Below are 24199 nucleotides of genomic sequence, written 5' to 3' on the forward strand. Positions count from 1 at the left end.
CTTGCCATAGTAGCTTTTCATCTGTATGTTTAGAAAAGAAAATAACCTAAAATTTAGCACAGTGGTCTGGACAGAGGAGACTATCGTGGAGATCAACACCTTGGGGCAAAGTGCAAAGTATAAGGTTCATTAATACTATGCCAATGGGTAAGTTATAGAGATGGGACAGGTTATTTCTTGGTTGAGTTGCAAGAAAGCTTACTTGGAAGAACAGTATCAACTTGGAGCTAAACAGAGCTAACCAACCTTGCATACCAATACACTGGACTGACAATCAAGCTTGCTTCAAATGGAAAACTATTCTCTCTTAGGGAGGCAAGCAAAGGAGTTTAAGGAGCTCATACTCTGCTGCATAGTCCTGTAACACATCATTCATGTAGGAGGCTGAGAATTAAGGCCAGAAATAAAGCCAGTTCTTTGGGGGCTCAGAGTTCAGACAGGTCCTAGCTGCCTAAGAAAGGTCTTATAAATTCATTTATAATAGCAATCCAGCAGAGGTGCACATATCTCCTTTCTGAAAAGTCAGGACCACATTATTTTAACTGTGCGCTCTGCTCTAGCTATTATCACAATGAATCCCATCACACCTCAAATCCCTCTCTTGGTAATAAACAGCCAAGTCTTATTACCCACCACTCGTCCCATAGGATTCTGTACATTCGCCCTGTAGTTCAGTGGCTCTCAAACTTTTTTGACCTCAACTAAAAGTAGAAATGTATTTTACACCATGACTCCAGTACACACAAGTGTGTAATACAACTTGCCTGAAATACTCACCCTTACTAAATGAGATGTGCACTATTTTATAATCCTCTTGTATTTCATTTTTTAAAAATTCTAGTCTTGAACAATTACATTGATTTAATGATCTGAAGTTTGAAAACCAATCCCCCGCCCCCAATCCTTAACACTGCACACTCTTGAATGGAGTGTGCAAGCCAGGAAGTGGTATAGGTTCCTACAAGCCAGGAAGTGGTGTAGGTTTCCTCCTTTCTCAAATCATTTCCTCATTTTTACTCCTTCAAAAACGCCAGCTCCTTTGAAGCTCTTAGGATCTGGCAGTACTACTCTCTACCCCTCCTCTGCTTTCTCCTCCATTCACTCAAGACTTTCGTTTCTGTTTCCCGTCTTCCTCTCCATCCCAACTCTTGGCCTCAATCTTAGAGGCCTTGATACCCACGTGGAAAGTTCACACAACATCCCGAGTTCTTAGAATTCTTCTTTCTGCCCAACCTCACTCCCCTAACACTATAGTCACAGGCTTGTCAACCTAGTGACGACACCACCTCCAATATCGCAATCCAGCAGCCAGCTCTCCAGTTTCTCCTTTTTATCCTGACAGCTCACTTAGCACTGCCCTCTGCATTCACTCCATCATATCTCCTATCCATTGACTGTACTGTTTTCTCACTGTTCCTTCACTCCTTTCACATTCCTCCCGACCCATGGTCTATCACCACCATTACACTGCAAATGTGCTTCACTTTTCTGACCTCTGTGGTTTTCCCACTTGCACCACAGACCCCCCTCTTCTTAACCGTTCCGAAGTCTTTAAAATGGGAGATTAACCACATCGGCATCCCTCTCATCCCTCCCACTGATTTAGTAATTCTCCTCCTCACCCAAGAAAATTTATTGAAATAATTGTCTTCACTGACCCATTTTATCTTACTCACTTTCAACTTAATCCAATCTGGCCTTTGTTCCCATTGGAACTATTTATTATGAAGGTTATCGATTCATATTGCCAAGGTCAATGGGAATTTCTGTCCTCCCCTGGTCAGCCTTGTAGCGGCCATCACTGTAACTCAGCGCTCCCCTTTTTAAAACATTCTCCTCTTCCATGTTTCGCCTCCCTTACTAGCCATTCTTTCACAATCCACTTTGCTGATTCCTTCTATTCCAACCAAATTCTAATTATGGATTTTCTCAGCACTTGGTTCTGGATACTTTCCTATATCTGGGTAATCTTCTCCAGCTCCATCATTTGGAATAACACCAATGGGCTAATGAATTTCCAGCTCAGACCTCTCAATCAGTGTACCAACTGCATACATGACATTCCATTTGGATGTTTAATAAACACCTCAAAATTTGCATATTCAAAGTTGATTTTATCCACCCATATAAATCCTTTCCTAAGGGGATCTTGGGAGATGGCAACTCAATCCACCTTGTCACTGAATCTAAAAACTAAGGGCTCGTTCATACTTGCGTTTTCTGTCAACTTCCCTAGCAAACATTCCTTAGCAAATCTTCTCAATTCTATATTCAAAACAGAACTATAATCCATTTCTCTCCACCATGTGTCTAGGCCATCATGAGTCCTCAGTCAATGACTGTAACAGCTACTTGTTCGTCACTTCCACTTTTGTCAACTTCATTTCAAATAGAACCATGTACTCAACAGTGGCCAACACCGAAGGGAGATACCAGTAATCCCTTCCGTATAAGGACTTCAATGCCTAGGAATGTTCGATTTATCATCTGTGATCCACTCACTCCCCTTCTCCCCCAACAATATCCAACAGAGACACCAGATGACACTTTTTTTCAGCAAAAAACAGCACCAGCATGTCCAGGAAAGATTTGAGTTATTTTCTTCACAGGCCAGGAAAGCAGCTGCCATGAGGCAGTTCTTACCACAATATGCTCTGCCAGGAGCCGTGAACCAGAATGATCCCACCATAGGGCTCTTTAGTGGTGGTGAACTGACCAAGGGGTCTCTAGGACAGAAAGAAGTCAGCCCAATGAGGTACTTCAATAACTGAAAAATTCCTGCTTAATTAAACCAAGGCCTAATTTGAGCTCCAGCAAGTGAGCTGGTCCCTCACATCTTCTGCCAAGGCCTTGCTCCCTCTCCTGCTTCTGAAATACTATTTATTAACTTTTCAACGACATTTTCCTTTGAGAATTTCATGTAGACTCTCGCCTTAGAAAAATGCACAACAGAAAATATTGCACAAAGTTCAAAGATTCCTGGAAGGCCTCCTGAAGCATGGACTCTCAGTTTAGACCCCTCCCTATTAGTTCCTTCAGAGCTGGCCTCTTTCATCCTTTAAAGGGAATAATGATGTTCCTTCATCATGTATTCTCTTCAGAATATTGTCCTCCCTCCCCGACATCTCATTCAAGCTTCATAGAAGTAGTCTAATCATTATTATGGGAGAGGGATAAAAATGCACATATGTGTACATTTATAAACGCATATACCATGTTTCCCCGAAAATAAGACCTAGGCAGACACTCAGCTCTAATGCGTCTTTTGGATCAAAAATTAATATAAGACCGGGTCTTATATTAAATTTTGCTCCAAAAGACGTACTAGAGCTAATTGTCCATTAGGTCTTATTTTCAGGAAAACAGGGTAGAAACTCTGGAAGGACATACAAAAAAAACTGGTTAATAATAGTTTCCTCTAGGGATGAGGGTTGGGCTTGAGAGACTGAAGAGGGAGGGAGACATTTTTCACTGAATATACTTGCACCATGTGTACAAATTACATAATCAAATAATAACAAATCAAAAATTTTAAACTTTTAGAAGAGCAGGCTAGCAGGCTACATTTTGCCTCTAATTTCTCATTTCCCAGAAACTTTCTGGCGTTCTAAATGACTTCTGGTCCTTCCATCCCTCAAAGCTGGTATGTAAAGGTCACCAGATGTCTTCTAATTTGGAAATCCAATGAATACTACACTCCTTTATTTTTTTACTACAAAGTCTTTATCTTCCTTGATCTCTCTATGACGTTTAACAAAAATCTTTCCTAGGCTTTTATAACACCACATTCTCTTGGTTCTCCCACTACACCTTTCTGGAAGTTCATTCTTACTCTCCATAAGACTAATTTGTTCACTTATTCATTGCCTACAGTGTGACAAGACACTTTTCTTCTATTAGCCCCAGTGTTGGGCCATCTCAATACGTTATGGCAAACCACTATGCCAGGAGTTCTCAGTGACCCGGGAGGCCCGGGGGTCCACAAGATCCTTTCAGAAGTCCAAGAAACAAAACTATTTTAACTCAATCTTCCTCACCCCATCCCCAAACTTGCTCTTCTTCCCTACTTCCTGTCCACCCCTGCAGCAAATGACTCAGGTCAGAATTGTAGCAGGTACCAGGGTACTTACATCTACCAATTCTCTTGAGTCTCACACCTTTCCATACCTCTCTTACAGCATTATTTCAAGCCATCATTACTTTTCTAGACTTCTACAGGCCCAACTGCTCTCCCTACTTCCAGTTTCACCTTATGGCAACCCATTCTCCCTACTGCACCCATTCTATAACTACCGATTCCCACCATCACACCAGTTCACTTAAGTTTCTCAAACTGCACATATATTGTCCCATTGATATATTAACGCTCTAAAATAATTTATTTTTATTATTTTGTTGAAGATAATTAAAACAGGCAACTGCTAGATCATTTGGTTGAGTACTTAAGACATAGCCATACAGAATTCAAGGCTGTGTTTATAATCACAAGAGCATACCACCTTAAACCAAGGTAATTCATGAGAAATGAATAACAACATTTACACAATTAATTCCATTCAAGACAATATGATGCCCTTTATTCTCAAATGTATCAAATTTGTGTAAATAGAGAAATGTAGTGGAAAAATTGAGCCTTGCCAACGTATTAGTACCACTGACAAGTCAAGCTAAAAAATAACTTGCTCCATATTCATGTTGTAAACAATTTATAAAGTACAGTATATGTCACATTAATGTTTGGGAACTTAAATTTTGTCAGTTTTGTAGCTTTAATTGCTAAACATTTTGTGGTTGTTAAAGAGCTAGAAACACAAGAAATTGAGTTTACTGTTTACGCATCTGAAACATTAAAAATAAAAGAAATTTCTAGCAACAAAACCAAGCTACTTAAGTTCCTTAAACATTATCTTGCACTGAAAATTATCTAACCTTAGAGTGTTCTCTAAATTTATAGACACTTATGATCTTTTTAACAAACTAACTTGCTTCTTAAAATGTTGAGAATCATTATCTCTGAAACCTTGAAACAGCTCCTCTTGAGAAACTTAAGCCTGCATAAATGCCTAAATGATACTTAGCTGTCAAAGCAAAAGTTCTGTTGTCTTATTTACATATTGAGAGTCACAGCTCTAGAACTCAACTGTCCAATATGGTAACCACTACGAATACGTGGCTATTTAAACTTTAATTAAATAAAACTAAAAATTCAGTTATTCAGTCACACTAGCCACATTTTCAAGTATTCAATAGCCACATGTGGCTGGCGGCTGAAACATTTCCATCATTCTAGAAACGACTACTGGACAGCGTTGCTCTAAAAGTTCGCCCTCTGAGTAAGCTCTGAGGAAGCGGCTCACGACTTCGAATACCAAGTCCATGGTGATGACTTCCAAATCTTTCTCGAATCTTTTCCCATTACTCTAATGGAACAGCTTCAGTAACCTACTTGATATTTCAACTCTATCAGATGGCGAGATGGAGGTACTGACTGGAAATAATTATGGCAGTGGCAAGAAAATCGCTATGGTACACTGAAATCAAGAATGGAATAGTTTCAGAGTAAGGTTACGATGAGACTGAGACCAGCAAGAATAGGTACTGCAAAAATGTTAAATATTAATCAAAGACAATTCCCACTCCACTGTACCCACCCAGCCTAAAATAATTAAAAGCCACTTGGCAAAGATCATCAGAAGATATCTTCCCAACCATACCCAAATGTATTATTCACCCACTAAACTCACCTTTGATATGGAAGATGGAGCACAGTTTACAATCAATTAATATAAACTATAATTTAGCCTGTTTCAAAGTTTATTTTGTTAATTACATTTCTAATTCTTTGAAGATAAGCCTTCTTTAAAAATCTCAAAACAACGTAATAATGCACTTCAGGCAGGTTTACAATCACATAACAAAATACTACCTCAGATTCCTGTATACTGGTTTAAATCTCCCAGCTTTCTCTATACTGTATTATTATTAAAAAGACATAATACAGTTATTATTAATTACTCATGAATACGTTTTCTGCTTTACAGAGATATTTAATGTTGGTGTTATTTTAAAAGAGAGCTTATTTTTTAAAATGCAATACTCCTGCATTTTTCTGACTACTTAAAATAAAATCAGATGCAAAACAAGACTCTGCCCCCAAAAATTCAGATAGAAAGCTTCAGAAAACATTGACAATGAAAGGTGTTTCCAAAATAATGCATGGTATAGTAATTTATTCAATAAATATTTATCACCACTATAAACTTCTGGAATGAGGTAGATGTTCAATCAAATAAACACGAAGCAAACATTTATTAAGTACCTACCGTGTGCTAGGCTTTGGATAACATACACAAAAACAATTATAAAAAAAGGCCTGGTCCCTGCCCTCGTGGAGCTCACAGTCTGTAGGAGGCGACAACCACAAACACAGCAGCAAAGCACCAGGGAGGCACAGCGAAGAGGGACTGGTTCAGCCTGGAGGATGCAGGGCAGGCTTCTCAGAGATGGAGACAATGGAGCTGGGCCTTGGATGAGAAGCTGTTCGCCAGGTGGAGGGGGAGGGGGCAGCGCATTCCAAGCAGAGGACACAGCACATGAGCGAGCAGAGTCTTGAAAGCGCATGCCATGGTGCAGGGTGAGGAGCGAGCGGTCCCGCGCAGCTAGAGCGTAAAGGTGCACACAAACTAAAGAGACGAATCAGTGTTTGGTTTTTAGTGACTCGTAACTATGAGGAAGCACATCTTCACATTACACTTAGTGTAGCTTAACTGTGATTCTGGTAACAGCAGGATAGTTTGAAAGATTCCATTCATTTCATAAATATTTGAGCCCCTTCAATTGATACCCAACACTGTGGTTAGAGTTTTTAAAAGGCAGTTTTAGAAAAATAAATCTTGATTTTCCTCTGTACATGTAAGAAGCAAAATAAACCAAGAATAAATGTTTTCTTAAGCTGAAATCACACAGCTTTGCCTGTATGCACTCAACATCCTAACTTCTGTTAACTTGAGTTCCCTCTACTCTCATCACTCTCTCGTATCCCTCACACCTTCAAAACTACCAACCCACAGTGTCACCGCAGTTAAGCATTACAGAGGCAATTTCAGCCTTCCCTTCCCATTCTGCCTCCCTAAACAAGGTACCTGCCAACGCCCCTCTGGAAACCAATGCAAGGTAACCAATGCAACATACGAGGAAACAATGCATTCTAACCTCCATAACAATTTTTGCAATTAAACTACTGTAAACAAAGTAGGAAGCTGAATTCTGAATAAAGAGAGATATGAAGCAGAGACCCCATACCGTTCAGGAAAAGCAAAAAGATGAGGAAAAGAGCTTGATCAGAAAGTCTCCTAGACTGGCCACCAGGCAACACTGTACACCAAGGTGGCTCAGTGCTTAGGAAGGTGGAATACGGAAAGGAATGGAACTACTGTGGGTCAAATACTTGGCTAGATGTTTTCATATAAATTTCTATTTATTCCTCACAACGCTAAGGAAAAGATTTCACTACCTTAATTTTACCAAAGAGAAGTGTGAGGCCATCAGAGGTTAAGGAAGTTGCCCGTGACCGGATGAGCTAATTAAGGAGCAGCGCCAGGGCCTGGAACCACACCCCCTGCAGCCAAAGCCCTTCCCACCCTACACAGCGCCTCTGGGTTCCTAAGGGGAAGGCTCACTCCCAAGGGGCATGCAGGGTTACATCAGCCATATCCCTAGAAAGAAAGCCCTTACTTTTCCCTTCACCATTTTCACACAGAGTGACACAATGGTGGTGGCAACACACATACACATTTATCACTGAAATTTAGAGAAAGAAAAATTGAGGGGGAAGAAAAGGTTCTATAAGATTAGTTACCCTTGGAGGGAGGAAAAGGCTTTCTTTGTAAAGATACTGGGTGCTGTTACACAATTAAATTAGCATAATTCAAATGCTACTTGTTTAAATTCCTATACAATAAACCATCAACTAAGGTAGCTCAATAAAAATACGAGCTAATAGAAAAATCTCCAATCACAACACCTGGATGAGAACATCACCAAAAGTCAAATAAGAAGTCCTCTTTCTCAAATCCTAATCCTGAAAATTAATAGGTAAGTATAAACTATGTGGTAAGAATACCACATTAAAATTTTGCCTCTTTGCGCAACAGGAACTATTTCTAAGAAAAAAAATAATCAACAAACCAATCTTTTGTAAATAATTCCAATGGGCCAAAAGTGTGATTGGCCTAGAGATACTGAAATGTTTTCAACTGTGCACAAGTGACTTAGGTTCTCCCTCTATATAAGTACTGCTAACTACCAGAAGATTAATCCAATTTGTAAGTCCAAATGCTTAGCGAGGGGAGAAAGGAAAAAAGAAAACTGGGACATTCAGACAATCAAAATTCCAGTGAGATATTTGAAACATACGATACTTTTTGGAGAGCTTCTGAAACAGCATACATATTAACCAACCTTATTCTGATTGAGAGGATCATTCCGCAGTCTCTGTTTGTTCTTCTGTAATTTACTAGGCATCATCTTTCCAGTTCTGAAGTCAAAACTGCTGAGGTCAACAGTATTTCCCAGGTACCTTGCCAACTGAGGTTTGCTTCTGAACTTCTTACCACTCGGACTAGAACAAAGATAATGTTAATTGTACAAAAGACAGCAATATTTACCCTGGACGCTACATAAATCTTTTTCTTCATGCCTTCCTTCCTGTTCTTAACTGTTACCACATCACGATTTTACATGTTTATTTTTTTCAAAGAAACATTAAAGTTTTAAAGGAACTTTATAACTTCACTATAAAAAGAGACAATGTGTCATCTAGTGTAACATCCACTAGGTACACCAGCGGAACACACAGCAGATGTTACTACAGACTATCCCACTGGTCACTCACTCAGGAACCACTAACAGAATCCCTACACAAACCGCATGCACAGCACAAGCACACTGCAAATGTCTTCAATCTTACAAACTTTTTTCCAAATTGACTTTTGAAATGCTGATTTTTCTATAAGTATTACATACACACAATGTCAGCAGTAATCAGAAAGAACTTCAGAACAATTTTTTTCTGAAGTCAACACCCTAGTTGAAAACACGCATACAACATACATAAACACTTGGAATCCATCTCTTTGGGCTACCAATGTGAACTCATAACATTTACAATGGGGAAAGAAAATCTTCAATTAGACAATATTTAAATGCTCTATTATGTATTAACTACTAAACGGAGAAAACTAAGGCAAACATTTGCAAATGTGTTTATATGATGCTGACCTGAGTTTTTGTAGCCAAAATCCTACCTTAGAGAAGCATATCAAGAATAATTTATTTCCTGTAAGAAACATTGTCAAAGCTGTAAAATTACAAAAGTGCCAAAATTATACAGAAGGCTAACCTGGTATGTTCTAAAACATTTTTTCCTGTGTGGCACTTATCTGTAAGAAAATCTTTATGGAAGTATGCCCCAAAGTCTTAGTGAAATTTTCTGAGCTAAATGTACTAGAATAAACTGTTAAAGTCAGCGGGATATATCACTAGAGAGAATTGTGAGAATTCTAGACTACCTCTCAAAGAAGCCAACATGTTATATTTAGAACTTAACCTTGCACCAACTGACTACAATAAAAGAAAGATAATTCAACAAAAAGACAAAAGAGAAAAGGCTAGAAAACTCAGCAATAAAACATTCCCCTGGAACAGCAAAATCTCTCTCTGGGTCAAGTCCAAACCAACACACCCTTCTTTGTCACAAACTCTGGTATTCTGCCACCACCGACTTCAAGACAACTGAAGATCGTATCAACATTCTTTTTCCACAACCACATGACGTCAAGTATTCCTGAAACACAATTCAAAGTATAGAATTCGGCCTACAGATGAAGATAACCACCAGAGACAACCAGAATGTGACAGACTAGAACAAAGTGGAAAACAAGAACACGGCAGAGAAAAGAACAGAAAATTAGGGTAAGCACCCCCCACCCCCATTCTAACGCAGACTTCCCAATGTGCTCAGTATCGTAAAACAAAAGAGCACATAGCCCTCCATACTGTCCCGAACTTGAAGCATCTCTGCCTACCAGACGTCCCCTCTCAAACAAACCCATCTCCCACTGCCCTCTGCTGCAGCATCACCGTCCACCTGGCACGTGACCCTCCAGCCAGAAGGGCCGGTTACAGTGCTTCAGTGCCCCATCCGCCAGCCACAAAGGCAATAATACCAAGTCCTAAAGTGCAGACTCCTCAATGCTGACAAAACAGCTTCACCTTAATGACACATCAAAACCCTTCAAACTGTTTACATATTTTTTTCCAGACTCTTCTCCATAACTGCTACAGCTTGTGCTTGGTACTTTAAGGCAAGTCGACCTAGCTTCCCAGTGGATTTTCAGACCAGGGACCTTCCTCTGCAAGAAATGAAGGTAAGCATATTGAAGGACAGGACCTCAGGGGATGGTCAAGCAGGAATTCTGCCCATCGCACACAGACCGTATGCACAGCAGCAAAATGGCCCTAGACGTGGCTGAGGAAGTAAATGCTACATGAACAAAAAGATGGTATGTCATTTAAGCTCTGATCTCACCCAAAGTGACAAAATTACCATCTGTCTGCACTCTAAAGATGGCTACTGTAGATCGCAGCTTCAGACACACCATGACTTAATGTGACTAAAAGCATCAAATTGTAACTTAGGGAAATTACTTTTTTTTTTTTTAACTGAAGGAGACTAGTGAAGATTAGTCATTTTCAGATTTCTCTGCCTAGGGTGACTATTTCTAATCCCAGTAATAAAATACTAATATTTCACTTTCAAACACAAAAAAATCCCTACAACTGCCCCCTATATATGCCAATCCTGAACCAACTTGTGACGGCTTCACCTTTAAATTCTACCCACTAAGTACCCTGAAGAAAAGTAATACAAATCAAAAACATGAGTTATATTTTTCCAGTTCATGGAAGAAAATTTCATCACTTGCACTATCTTTGCTTGTTTCCATTCTGATTAAACTGCTTAAAGCACTTCTTTAACCTTACTCTTGGAGGTTTCTATAGATTATCAGAAGAAATTTTATTTGCATCTGGCTTTCAAATCTAAAAAAAAATTGAGATACCCAAATACTTTAATTACAGTCACCTTAATTTAATGATATTCACCTTCTGTCACTCTATAAACTCACCTGTAATCATCATTACCTGACAACTATAACATGCCCTGCCAGTCTACGACATACAAATTAACTCTTCTGACGACCTGCTGTTTGCATGGGAAACTGTGCTCTGAAAACACTCCTAGTCTAATAGAGCAGAACACATTTTTTCTTGTTACTTTGGTAACATGGATAATCATATTTAGTCAAATCATTCTGCGAACACCAGAGGTCAGAGCAAACACAGGTATATCTTCAAACCAGTTTACAACAGGACGAGCTCTGTGGGCGGCAGTAATCAGAGTAACAGGAACTGGCCCATGAGTGGCAAGTGGCACTGTGGGTAGCAGATGGTTAGCTCAGGCTGAAGAGCACGCTCAGAGATGCACCCCTCTCAACAATATCAGGAAGTACTTGGTGGGGAATAATAAAGATACCTGCACTGAAAATTCTATCAGCTATAGCACTGAAAAAGTTTGAGAATAAGAAAACAGCAACTCTATTTTTTCCTACCCTCCTTAAATGTTAAAGCTTACCTTTTACTTACAAAAGTATTGAAAGAAAGACTTCTCTAGCTTTAAATAACAATGGTCTCCAGAAATTAAATTTTAGCAGACTAAAAATCTGAAATTATAATTACTTGTTTGGACTTAGGTACTGCAATACTGTGATTTATAAGAAATATGTATTTGGTGATCGGGATGACCAAAAGCAAATACATATATCTCACATATGTATATGTGGTCATTCTTTCTGGCTCACAGCTCCCAAACCCCTTGGAATTTCCTAAGTGACAAGAGCAACAATCCTGTCTCTTGCCATGTTAATGAGGTGACTTTTGGACCCCACTCAAGGGTAGAGACTTTCAGTCCCACCTCCTGACTTCCTGGAGGAGAGAGGGGCATGACGTTGACTCAACAGCCAATAAGCCAATGACTTAAGTCAATCATGACTATGTAATAAGCCTTCAAAAAAATCCCAGAAGACAGCTTGTCAGCCCTGTTTCGGAGAATTTCCACGTTAGAGAACCAGAATGTTTCCACGTGCCCAAGCTCCAGGACAGAAGCTCCTTCATTCAGGACCTCACCCGACATATTTCTTCATCTGGCTGTTGATTTGTACCGTTTAATATCCTTTGTAATAAATCGGTGATCTAGTGAGTAAATGGGTTTTCCTGAGTTCTACGAGCCACTCTAGCAAATTAACAGAACCCAAGGAAGGGGTTGTGGGAACCTGTGATTTATAGTCAGTCAGCAGTACAGGTAATAACCTAGAATTGCCACTGGCATCCTGAGTTAACAGGGGTCGCTGGAACATCCAATCTGCAGCCGATGGGTCAGAGCGCAAATAACCTGGGCTTAAGGCTGGCATCTCACTGGCATCTGAAGTGGTGGGAGGTCTTGTGGGACTGAGCACTTAACCTGTGGGGTCTGATTCTATCTCCAGGTACGTATATGGTGTCAGAATTTAGCTGAACTCTCAGACAGCTGGCTGGTGTCTGAGATTTGCTTGTTGGTATAGGGCAGCTGCCACACACACACTGGAATGAGGTCTGGGAACGCTTTTCAGATACAAAGCATATAATCAGAACACTGCCACACCAAAACTCAAAAAATATATACCACTGCTTCGAAACTACATGACACGCACACAGAAATATCTATCTAAAAGTCAGCTCACCACTCCGCCTTCTTTAACTCCTTTATTTCCAAACTTTAAACGTAGACCTTTCCTAAAATGAACCATCCTCAGCCCTCTATACTTTGTCCCTGGTGCATTCTATCTACTCTTATCTCACTTTTATCTCGCATCTCTAATCAGTTACCAAATCCAGTTCCTTCATAATCGCCTTTTAATCAAACTTTTCCATTTCCATCCTACTCTCTAAATCAATATTTATCATCTCAGATCTAAATCACCATGATAGGCAGATTTTCTATTTACTAGTCTCTCTGCATTCTAACCTATGCAGATTGCTCTTCTAAAAACACCACTACATAAGATCATAGGTCGGTTTAAAAGCCTTCAATGGACTTTCACGCATTAGAAAAAGGGAGTCAAAATCTTAGTCCTGCATTTGAGATCTTTTTTTCATCTAGCCTCCTCTTAATCTTCAACCTTACTTTCCACTCCTCTTAGCCAGTGACCTTTGTTCCAGCCGTGTTGGTTTATTCACTCTATTTTGAACAGGCTGAATGGTTTTCCCTCCTCAGCCCTTCACAAACCATGTCTTTTACCTGGCCTATGCATGTCCTTTATCCTCAACCCCCAAAAGACCAGAAATACCAATCCACTTATACTTCCAGAAAGCCTTAACAGAACACAGTAATAGGACTGTTTCCTTCCCCTGAACAATGTAGCAATTACTGCCTGTATCAGGCAGATAATCATGAACTTCCTGTTGGCATCTCTTATATTCTAGTTTTGAAATACTGAGTTCTGTATGGTTATAAAACTTCCACAAGCTTAAATCTTATCTTCACAAATAGCACACTGAGTAGTTATTTATGAATGTTAAGTAGTTATTTATGAATGAAATGATATAATGTCAGATTTTCTCCTAAATAATGAAGACTGCACCGGGGTAGTGGATTGGGGTATGGATGAAATAAAATTGACAATTGCTAGGCTGGGGACTTGGCAGTTTTTTAATATTATTTCCTCTACCTTTTTGTATATATGTTTGAAATTTTCTACAATGTATATTTAAACTATAAACATTAAAGTATGCAACTGAGTATTTCCCTTGAAAGTTGGAAAGTTCTCTTTAATATATGAAGAGTTTGGGCAAGTGAATTTGAGCATTAAAGAATTTCTTTAAAAAAAAGAATTTCTTTAGCAGTTGGGATAGGGGTAGGGTAGTGCAGAATTATTTTTAAAGTATCGATAAGAAATTATTTACAATTTGGCTACTAATAAAATGTGACAGCATTCCACCGTTTCCCTCGAAATAAATGTTTAAGGAATCACACCACACAATTTTAAACAGTATGAAAGACCTTAACTATAATTTAAATTGTACCAATCATTCTCATTCCATAAACCAGCATTTTTATCACTGGTAGCAAATTCTATTATCTTTATATCATGGTTAAAGAAGGAAAAAAAGCCAAGATGATCCACTGAAAAATAAAAAATAATTTTAAAAAATGAATGAATGTAGAATTCTACCTATCTCATCCTACTGCCTTAAGGCACTCACTTTCTGAAAAAGGAAAAACACTGGTATTTTGGTTCAATGTGGAACTGGACACTGCTATGGAAATGTCAAAAACTAAATATGGCTGGAGATTATTTCAAAATATAATTGGGGGTCGTGGGGAGGGCAGGGGGGTAGAGGCTGGATACTGACGAAACAAAATTGGCCAGGAGTTGTTGTTAAACCTGGCTGACAAGCACATAGGGGACTCATTACACTTTTCTATCTACTTTTTCTTTTGTATATGTTGAACTTTTCCATAATAAAAAATAGACAGATAAATAAAAGAAACAAACATACAAACAAACCCCAAAACAGGCAGTATTTTTTTTCAAAAGAGGGTAGGGGCCTACAAGAGAGGCCTTTTTAAAGAGATGTATGTACATCACTGCATACATGTTAAAAAGAATTTTAAGGACATTCAGCCTTGCTTTAATCTATGGGTTCTGCCAGCATAAAAGAACAAAGAAAAAAAATACCAAGATACATTTTTCAAAAATCTTTAAAAGAGGATGGTAGTCTTCCTCACATTTATAAATCACTCATAATTGTTCCCGACAAATTTTAAAATCTAATTTTAAGTTACTTTTACTGTTATTTATATTCACATCAAAAGAGTTTGAATTGATAAGACAAGGCAAACTCATAAGATCCACAGATATTATTCAAATTTCATTCTACTCCATATTTTTATGTTCCTATCTTGGCAAGTTTTAGTTTTTCAAAGTTATGATGAAATTAAGTAAAACTTCATTTTACAACTTGCCTAGTAGTTTCTTAGTGGAAATGGCAAACAGCAATAAAAAATTAATAAACAAGAGCTGCAAAGAGTATTACTATTCCTAGCCAAACAGTAAATCCATGAAATAAGAGTTGATAATTTATTTCTAATTCATCATGCAAGTCTGATAAGATCTCAAACACGAGATAAAAGGTTATGAATTTCTATTATTAGTCCCACTACAAAATCTAAAAAAAAAAAAAAAAGCACCACCTCCTTTGCAAATCACCTGTTTCTGTTCCATTTGTTAAAACCAAATTATGACTCTGTGTCTCACAAATGAAATTTTTAAAGCAATCTGAAAATATCACCTATCAATTTCTGTTGGAGATTATTTTCAGAACGTATGTGTATCACTTCCTTTTGAGGTATGTACTCGTATTTCCGCTACTGCAGGTATTGTGGGTATTCCGGCAGGTGAGACTTTGCATGTCAGATTCTAAAAATCAGATGTAGGGCAGATGGCAGTGTTGCACTCTCACAAAAATTACTCTAGCACATCACAAAAAGTGATGGTACAGCTGAAGGAAGATTATCAGAGAACAATTTCCACCACACCCATATGTCTTTTATTTGTGGATCCTGGCTTCAATCAGGCAATATCAAGAAAAAAGACTAAAAGCGAGTCAAACTTTCAATTATGCAACAACAGTTAATAAATATTGCATTTCTTTCCTTTCTCCAACTAAAGGGATTTTTAAATTAGTCTGTAGGGTACATTTCAATGGTGTCTCAACTCTGAAAAGAAACATATGAACTTTTTACAGGAACCATATAAAACTATCTCAGTAAGTTACATTTAGCCTGCAAGTTACAATGTGATTCCTTCACATTGTGAAAGCTTTTAAAATAAAGACCTAGAGCTTGCTTCTTAGGGAATGTGTTGCGCATCTGAATATCTGAGAAATAACAGGGTCAATCTAGGTTAAACACACATGAAAGGGATGGGGAGGAGGGAAACGTTTCTACACAAAGCGGTCACTTCTGTCACCCAGAATAAAACTGCTTTAATTAATGTTAGTTTACCACATTTTCCATTTTTTGCCCTCCAATGTTACATAGAGCTGGAAGATCATCTTTTGGTAGAATGGCTTCACTGCCAAATTGGAATTCAAATTTACCCTTTGTCAAATTCCAGAAGCAAGTATAATAGTAAATGATTACATTATTGTAGTAGCACACCAAACTCAATAAGGTACACTAGGCATGAGATGTTGCAATGTTTGAGAATACAAGTCCGGATCTCTATTACAGGCAGCACAGCAGGGTGGTTACCACGGCAGGATTCTAACTCTGCCCTTGGCAGCAGTACAACCTGGTCCATAGTACTGAACTTCCCTGCCCTAACTCCCCACGTGTAAAATGGAGATAACTGCATATGCTTCCTAGGGTTATAAGGAACTGGTAAGATAATACATATAAAGCATTTAGCAAAATAATACTAATCACTGCCAAAATTATGACAGCTATGACACAATATACATAAAATCAAGGTATCTAAGGCCCTATACTATATCCCATAGTACACAGTGAATGAAACTTGGATGATGATTTCTTACTGTGTCTGTGCACCTTATTTTACCATTTTCACATCTCCCGTGAGCATCTTATTGGTCATTTTACTGCATCTCCAATATTAAAAAAGAAAAAACCTCTCTATCCTCAACATTAATGATAAAAATTATAAAGTTGAAAATGTTTGGACTTCGTAAAATATCTCCCAAATGGCTAAGAAGTCATTTAAGAATTGTTTTACAAATTTTTAAGTTATATCAATTGGTTAAACACTTAACGAGCATCTGTGTTCAGCATTGTAACTAAGGGGAAGAAGACAAGTCTATGAGAAAGCCATGGAAATGAACAGGAGAGAAACACAAAGGACGTTAGGTTTAACTACAGAGATGACTAGAAAGAAAATATTATGGGAAGGACAGTTTACTGAAAGTCAGAGATTTTAATTTTTAAGAACTGTGACAATGGATCTCTCTCTTGATTTATTCAGCTAGTTTTTTTCAACAAAGACTACATGAGAGTTGTTTTTTTCTTAAGACAAATGGAGGAGGGGCTGGTTGAACTTTGACATCCTCAAATGATTCAGAATTCATGTCCTTAAAGCACCATACCAGCCTTTAGTAACAAATGGAATTTTTTTATACTTTTTACTATACATTTTTGAAGACCTATAGATGTATGTTCAGGCCACACAACTTGAGTTACTTAATGAATTGTTTTCCTTAATTAGCCCTTGAACATATCTAAGGCGTCAAGGAATCTATGAACTGATTTTGGTATTCTGGAATCTAATCCTTACAGCACTACGAGGTACAGGTACCATCATAGTCACTTTACAAACAGAGAGACAAAGCACGGCACTGCAAAGTGTAAGTGACGTCTGCACGGCTGAACCACTGGGAAGTGGAACTAGAATACCAACTCCAGTGTCAGGAAACAACCAAAAAAACATTCTACAAGAAAACCATTGAGGTTTTCTTGATGAGCTTAAGCTGTGTTGTACTGCCTTCTCTAGAGACTCCTACTTTTATCATAGCACTCATAACTTTATAGACTTCAATTCTAATGCCTCTGAGTCCTCTTCTTTCCAGATCAAGGAGAAATATTTTTAGTCTCTCTTCATATACCTGGCTCCCTATGATTATTTTAATTATTCTCTGATTCCACTGTATCCGTCAGAGAAATGATCAGGTACAAATGCATCATAATTTTAATAAAAGTCAAAAATGTTTACTATTATGTTCCAATATCCAACCAGATGATACTTTATGGCAGCAGCTGTAACAGTTTACCATGACGCCTAGGTCTTTAACCCAATTATAACAAAAAAAGTTAGAATCCAACAGATTTAAAAGTTTAGATTTAAAAAAATAAAATAGATAGTGAGATAGTTACTAAAGGTTCCTACGCAGAGCAAAGCATTTCAAAAATATCTACCTGCAAGTGCAGGAAACCCAAAACTAGAAATGACAGGAGTCAAGTAGACCAGTTAGAAAATTATTTTTCAAATAATGAGTTTCATATGATGATAACTTTTTCAGAAATTATACCAATGGATCCAACACTTTGTCAAACCACACCCTTTTAAAAAACAAACTTTGGGTGATAATATATGAACTGCCACTAGCCTATCAGCAGTCCTGGACAAGAGGCATAATTATACTGCTTAACTGGCAATCAGAGGCACACCTTCCTATTAGAACTGGGCAGTCTCGGGAAACAACAAAAAACCATTCTACCAGTATTTGAGGTTTTCTTGATGATCTTAAGTCCAATTAACAAGTGTAAGACACACCTCAGTTACCAGATCCAGATTTCTTTAAATTAATCTCCCCAGGGTCAGGCTAATTCAGGAGTTAGCACTATTAGGATCTGTGTGAACAAGTGGGTGCAGGTGTTCACATTACCAACAGGACAGTTAACCCTTAACCCGCCTATTAACAGACACAGTGGGTGTTTTGAGCTACTGGTTTTTAACGGGTGGATATATATGGGGATGCTAATATGCAAAGCAGTGACACTGCAGATTGAAAAATAACATGTTCACCTTTACTCTAAGTAGGTTACCTCCATCATTCATTACTGAAAGAGGAAGTCATGCAACATGTGTCCTCCTGCCTCAGAATGTAACCAACCTCTCAAGAGGAAATTAAGACTGAGTGCTACAATCCTGCATAGTAACTAATAATTTGTAGGTAGTCAACGAACAACAGACAACACTCCTTCCAGGCCTGAACTAAGCACATGTGGCACAAGTCTGTTCAACCTGCCCTTTCATTTTGCATAAACAAGTAAAAAGCAAATCACGTTGTATTGTCTCATAAAGACTTTAATTTCAGAAAGTAATTATCACTATATTGGTTTGTAATTCGTCATAGATTAATTTGTTTGGAAAGTTTGTTTTAAATTGATTTTATCAGTTTTTCTACCACAAAATATTTACTGAATGTATTTAAAAAAAGCACATCAAAAATTTACAACATGTTCAAAAAATATTAAGTGATCACAAATCAGAATACAGCAAGCTGCTTTCTGAAATAACTTTTCCACCTTTTGCAAGAAAAACAACAAAAAAAGCTTTGCAGTAACCAAAAGTTAGTTTGAACAAATACGTCATCCCAAAACCAAACAAACCATATCCCCGGAGATAAACCATAGGGTGTGAAATTCAAAGTTTAAGATGCTCCACTGAGATTAGTCTAGTCTCCTATTCCTCAAGGAGCTCAATCCCAGATACAGGATATTCCTGTCTAATATAACTGGCTACAAGACATCAAGACATAATTCACAGAAAGAAGGTTATGCATACTACTTGCTTAGACAGAAAACAGAAGGGGCTGTTAACGAAAAAATATGTATGCAAAAAGGAACAATTGTGAATAGTAGCACTACATGAAACAAGTGAGAAGAGTAAACCATTTGTTCTACAATAACTCTCTTCGTATTATTCAAATAAATTTAATATTTAATCATGGAGAAATACATAACAAGATAATCACCTTTGTATGCTTACAGTAAGTTTTCCATTTTATCATTTAAGATTTCGAGATAATCGTCTCAGATCAAGTGACAAAATAGTTCTAATGAAACACCACTTCATTTAATTCTTTTTACTTGAAGAGGTGAAATACATTTACTGAAGCTACCCCTCCATATATTTTGAGCAACCATCAGGAATACGTTCATGTTTACATGTCATACAAGTAGTGGTCACATTCTTTTGTGCATGTATGTATATACACATGCACATAGTTATTTTTTTAACCTTTTACATCTATTTAAGAGTATTTGCAATTCACAAATACTGTATTGTGTGGAGACACACAAGTACACACACACAAATATATTTTCCCAGGGGGTAATGTGTGAACCTACTTGAAGTTGAAAGAATGGTAATCCTTCATAGTATTATTCCAAAGACTAAATAGCTGACAACAAATGGCTGCAAAACCCAAATACACTCCCTGAAAAATGATTCAATCAGCCCACAAACATGGCCTCCAAGGACTTGAATATAACGTTTGTTTTCTTCTATAAATGGGATGATTTATAGAAAAAAAGTCAGTAAATTTGTTGATAAGAAAAATTCCACTGATATCTATAGCCACAGGCACTTTCCGAGCTTACTGGGTCATCCCAACTAATGACATGGACAGCATGTCCACAGGGTCGCAAGATCACGTCAAGCTGAAAACCTTAAATCATTTAGATGCAAGGCACTGATGACATTTGGGGCAGATAATTTTTGGTGTGGGGCTGTCCTGTGTATTACAGAATATTTAGCAACCTCCCTGGCCTCTACACACTAGATGCCTATAGCAGCCCCTTCCAAGGTGTGACAACCAGAAATATCTCCAGACGTTGCCAAATGTCCCCTGGGGGACAAATTTTGGTCTAGGAGTCTAACAACTTGTTACAGTGTTTTAGTTTTCAAAAGACAGTAAGTTCTGTAACACCAAGCGAGTTCTAAGAAACTTCAGGCATTCCAAATGGCTACTTTATATGAAACTTTCCTGGATTCCACAAAGTAACTGAAACCTTGCGACCACAGATAGCTAATTCTTCCACATGTGCATGATTAAACACTCTTGTGTTGATGAGTCTGGGACAGACTGGGCAAGGAGCCAACGGTGACTGGGTTTTACAGTTTCGATGAATTACACCTTCTTTTAACCCTTCATTGGGACTACTCATCGCTGCCAGAGTAACCCTTGCTTTACAAACTACTGTACTCAATACCTTCAACACAAGACGCCCGCCTCTGGGCTCTCACCATTCAGACACTGTGCCTGTCACTACACTGGGGTCAATTCTCACCCAAGGGCTCAGGCATCTTCTACTGCCAGGCCACTCAGTCTCTGACACTTCCCTCGGGTCCCTGCTCTCATTCAGACGTCCTCAGCCCAGGTCAGCACTTGACCCTTGACCCCTGTCTGACCCCAACGTCCCCTCCCCGCCCCCAGGGCGGTACCTGAAGTAGTAGACATCGCTCTTGCCGGCACTGAGCCCAGATTTTCGGATCACTTCCTCCTTCTTCCATCCGGGGGGGAGGGCCGGGCAGTCCATCCTCTTCCCGCTCTCCGTGGCCCGGGGTCCCCTGGGCCCCGGCCCCGCGCTCCCCGACGGGAAAGGGACCGGCTCCCGCCGGGGGGCGCCGCCGCCACCGCTGCCGCCGCCGCAGCCGCCGCCGCCGCCGTCGCCGCCAAGGCCGCTGCCGCCACTCGGGGGACGGCCGCGGCCCCGCCCCCGGCCCCGGCCCCGTCCCCGGCCACGGCCACGGCCCCGGCCACGGCCACAGACGCCGCCGCCCCGGCCCGCCTGCTTCCACCGCCCCCGGCCACGGCCGCCGCCCCGAGCGCCTTCCCTGCGCACGCCGCTCACCGGGGACGGGGCGAGCGCGCTGCCCTGGCCCCCCTGCTCTATGGCGGAGTCGCCGCCAGCGCCGCTGCCGCCCGCCGCGCTCTCCCCCTCCTCCTGCTCCGGGCAGCAGCGGCCTCCCCCCGGGTGCGCGCGCATCCAGCCCCCTCCCCAGCCGGCTCTGCGCTTCTTCCGTAACCGAGCCCTTGGAATCCCGGAGACCCGCCCCGCCCGCAGCGCGGCGCGCGGGGGACGCGCGCAAGCATCATAGAGCGGACGCGCACAGAGCGGCCCTCCCGCTCGGGGCGTGGCCCCGGCCACCGCCTCTTAGGTCCTCCAAGCGCTCTGGGCGGCCATCTTGTCTCCGCCTCCTCGAAGACACGCCCCCGACCCCACCCGCTCCTCCCCGGGCCGCGCCCTTCCGGCCCCGGTCCCCACGCGGCGCGCGGAGCCCGGAAGGGGGGTCGGACGTGGAGTCGCTTGTGCAAGGTTGTCAGAGAGATACTCCAGTTACTCTGCTTCGAGTAGTGCTAACCTCCCATTATGTGATTTTACCCTCGTTTGCTTCCCAATTAGTGAACAATAAACAAAATATGTATCATATTTTATACTAACTCGACTATTCATTTAACTTGATAATAGATACCCCCTTTCCTGCCTCTCTGCACCAAAACTGACCAGGGAACTGATTGAAAGAGTGAGTCAAAGCGTCTCATTAGATTAGTATCACTGTCCTCCAGAATCTGGCTTCTGGACCTTAGGACCCTGGATTGATCATCCTCCCAGAGCTTTTAAGGCTGTAGGAAGGGAAATAACTTAGAACGCTCACTCCAGTTCTATGGAGTTCACCTCTAAATTCTCCTTAAAATGACCAGAATCCCTGAATCCATCTAGAATTTACCAAATTTGTTAGGATCTTTTTTTAATTTTGGACTTCCTTCACGAATGGCCTTTGACAGATATCAATGGCCTTTGACTTGGTAAATACTCCCTTATGTTGAAAGACCAACTTAACCCACTGTCAAGCTTTTAGGAATCTGGAATTCATTTGGATCTGCCCACTCATCATTCAGGAGTGATTTTAAAGAACAATGCCAAATTGATTTAAAAACTGATTTAAATTTTAGAGAAGCACATTTTCTGTCTGTTGTTGATAGCACTTAGAGAAACGTGCTATCAAAATCCAAGGTGATATATTATGAAATGTTTGGAAGACTGAAAATGTACATTTTATCAGGTTGGTGATAAACTATCTTCACTTTTTGTACATATAGGACCTAAAAGTTGAGAGCCAAGTTTAATGTATAGAAAAAGTTGATTTATATTAATCAAAAATTAAAAACTGAAAATTTATTTGATTTGCTTTTGCAATATATGTAAACACCAACTCATACACAAAAACTTGCGTGTCTCTGAGCCTGGCCTTAGACATCTTTTTAATGCCCTTAATTTGAGATACACTGAATTATAGAATAGCTTCCTTCAGGAAATCGATCTAGAAATGTGTCCAGCAAAGAGTTGGAAAATCAGGTTCTCCAGAGAGAGGTCAATTGTGGAAACGTGCATTTAGAAGTCAGCTTATGAAAGTGACAATTGAAGGGGGGAAAAAAAGAAGAGAAAAGAAAGAGGAATTGATAACTGAATCTTAAGGAGCATCTACTTTTAAGTCTCAGGTGAAGGAGTAAAAGTCAGAAATAATGAGCTCAAAGTTTGGATGGCAAACACCTTAAGAGTAAGGGCTCTGATTTTCACACCTGATTTGAACTAAAGAGTGAAAGAGCAAAATTCTCAGTAGAAATGGTAGTTGAGACAATAGATGGGAAAAGATATACTTTTGGAAATATTTGCCCTTCCATACTATGTCTAACAATGCTATAGATCAAATGATATAGGGGATAGAAAAGTGTGTTTCAAGGAATAAATCACTATGAAGGTAATTACTTTGGCCTCTACTACAATATATCATTTGCTAAATCCCGGTAGATATTACATAGTTCAGTGTTCCCTCTGTTAACAAAAATCTTACTTAGATATTTCAAAAGGTTTTTTTGGTCACACTTGCATTTTTCTGTTGTGATACCGTAAAGCAAATTACCAACACAAAACAAACAAAAAAACCCCACTTACTCTCCCACTAAAAGAAAACTAATTAAGGAAACATTAAATTCTCACAGGGACTAGATTGAGACCCTACAGGCATTAAGAATAGATGCTTAATACCTAAGAGATAGATCCCATTGTTTCCTGTAAAATGCTGGACAAATAATAAACCTTTTATAATTCTGGGAAATGCATTTTATATAACTCCTCGAAGAAGAAGAATAGGAACACTTTTTCTCAAGCAGTAAAGTTGTGACCAAATTTTTCAATGTCATCTCTCTTACAATAGAAAACGTTTTGCTGGCCTCACCTTATGGAAAAAGTGAAAGACAACGAGAGAATTACATATGAAATCTGGTCCACTAAACAACAATAGAAATTTAACCACCTCTGATCTCTGCCTCCCAGGTGTAAAAGCAGGTGCTGAAACACCAACTCTCACCTGTGGAAAACTATCAATTTTTAAAAATATTTTTCTCTTTATTGTTGACCAAGTAAAGCTGAGGGTAAGCCATTAAAAACGTCATTTTCAAGAAAAATTGGTGTTAGTTTGGATTTTTATTAAGAAAAATAGAACAAATTCAGGAACTGTTG

The 24199-nt window shown here is 39.4% G+C and overlaps 1 protein-coding gene across 1 annotated transcript in view; it reads right to left on the bottom strand.

The window, feature by feature from the left end:
- MBD2 (methyl-CpG binding domain protein 2) overlaps nt 1–21888 on the bottom strand; it is a 58437-nt gene extending 36549 nt beyond the window's left edge. Inside the window, exons 1-2 of the mRNA XM_033087392.1 lie at nt 21120–21888; nt 8461–8620 (exon numbers count right to left, since the gene is read on the bottom strand). Of these exons, the coding sequence (XP_032943283.1) occupies nt 8461–8620; nt 21120–21664 (705 nt within the window). The 5' untranslated portion in view covers nt 21665–21888. The remainder of the gene's footprint in view (nt 1–8460; nt 8621–21119) is intronic.
- Between the last annotated feature and the right edge of the window lie 2311 nt (nt 21889–24199).

This window comes from Rhinolophus ferrumequinum, chromosome 19 (genome assembly GCF_004115265.2).
Source record: "Rhinolophus ferrumequinum isolate MPI-CBG mRhiFer1 chromosome 19, mRhiFer1_v1.p, whole genome shotgun sequence".
Taxonomy (NCBI): domain Eukaryota; kingdom Metazoa; phylum Chordata; class Mammalia; order Chiroptera; family Rhinolophidae; genus Rhinolophus; species Rhinolophus ferrumequinum.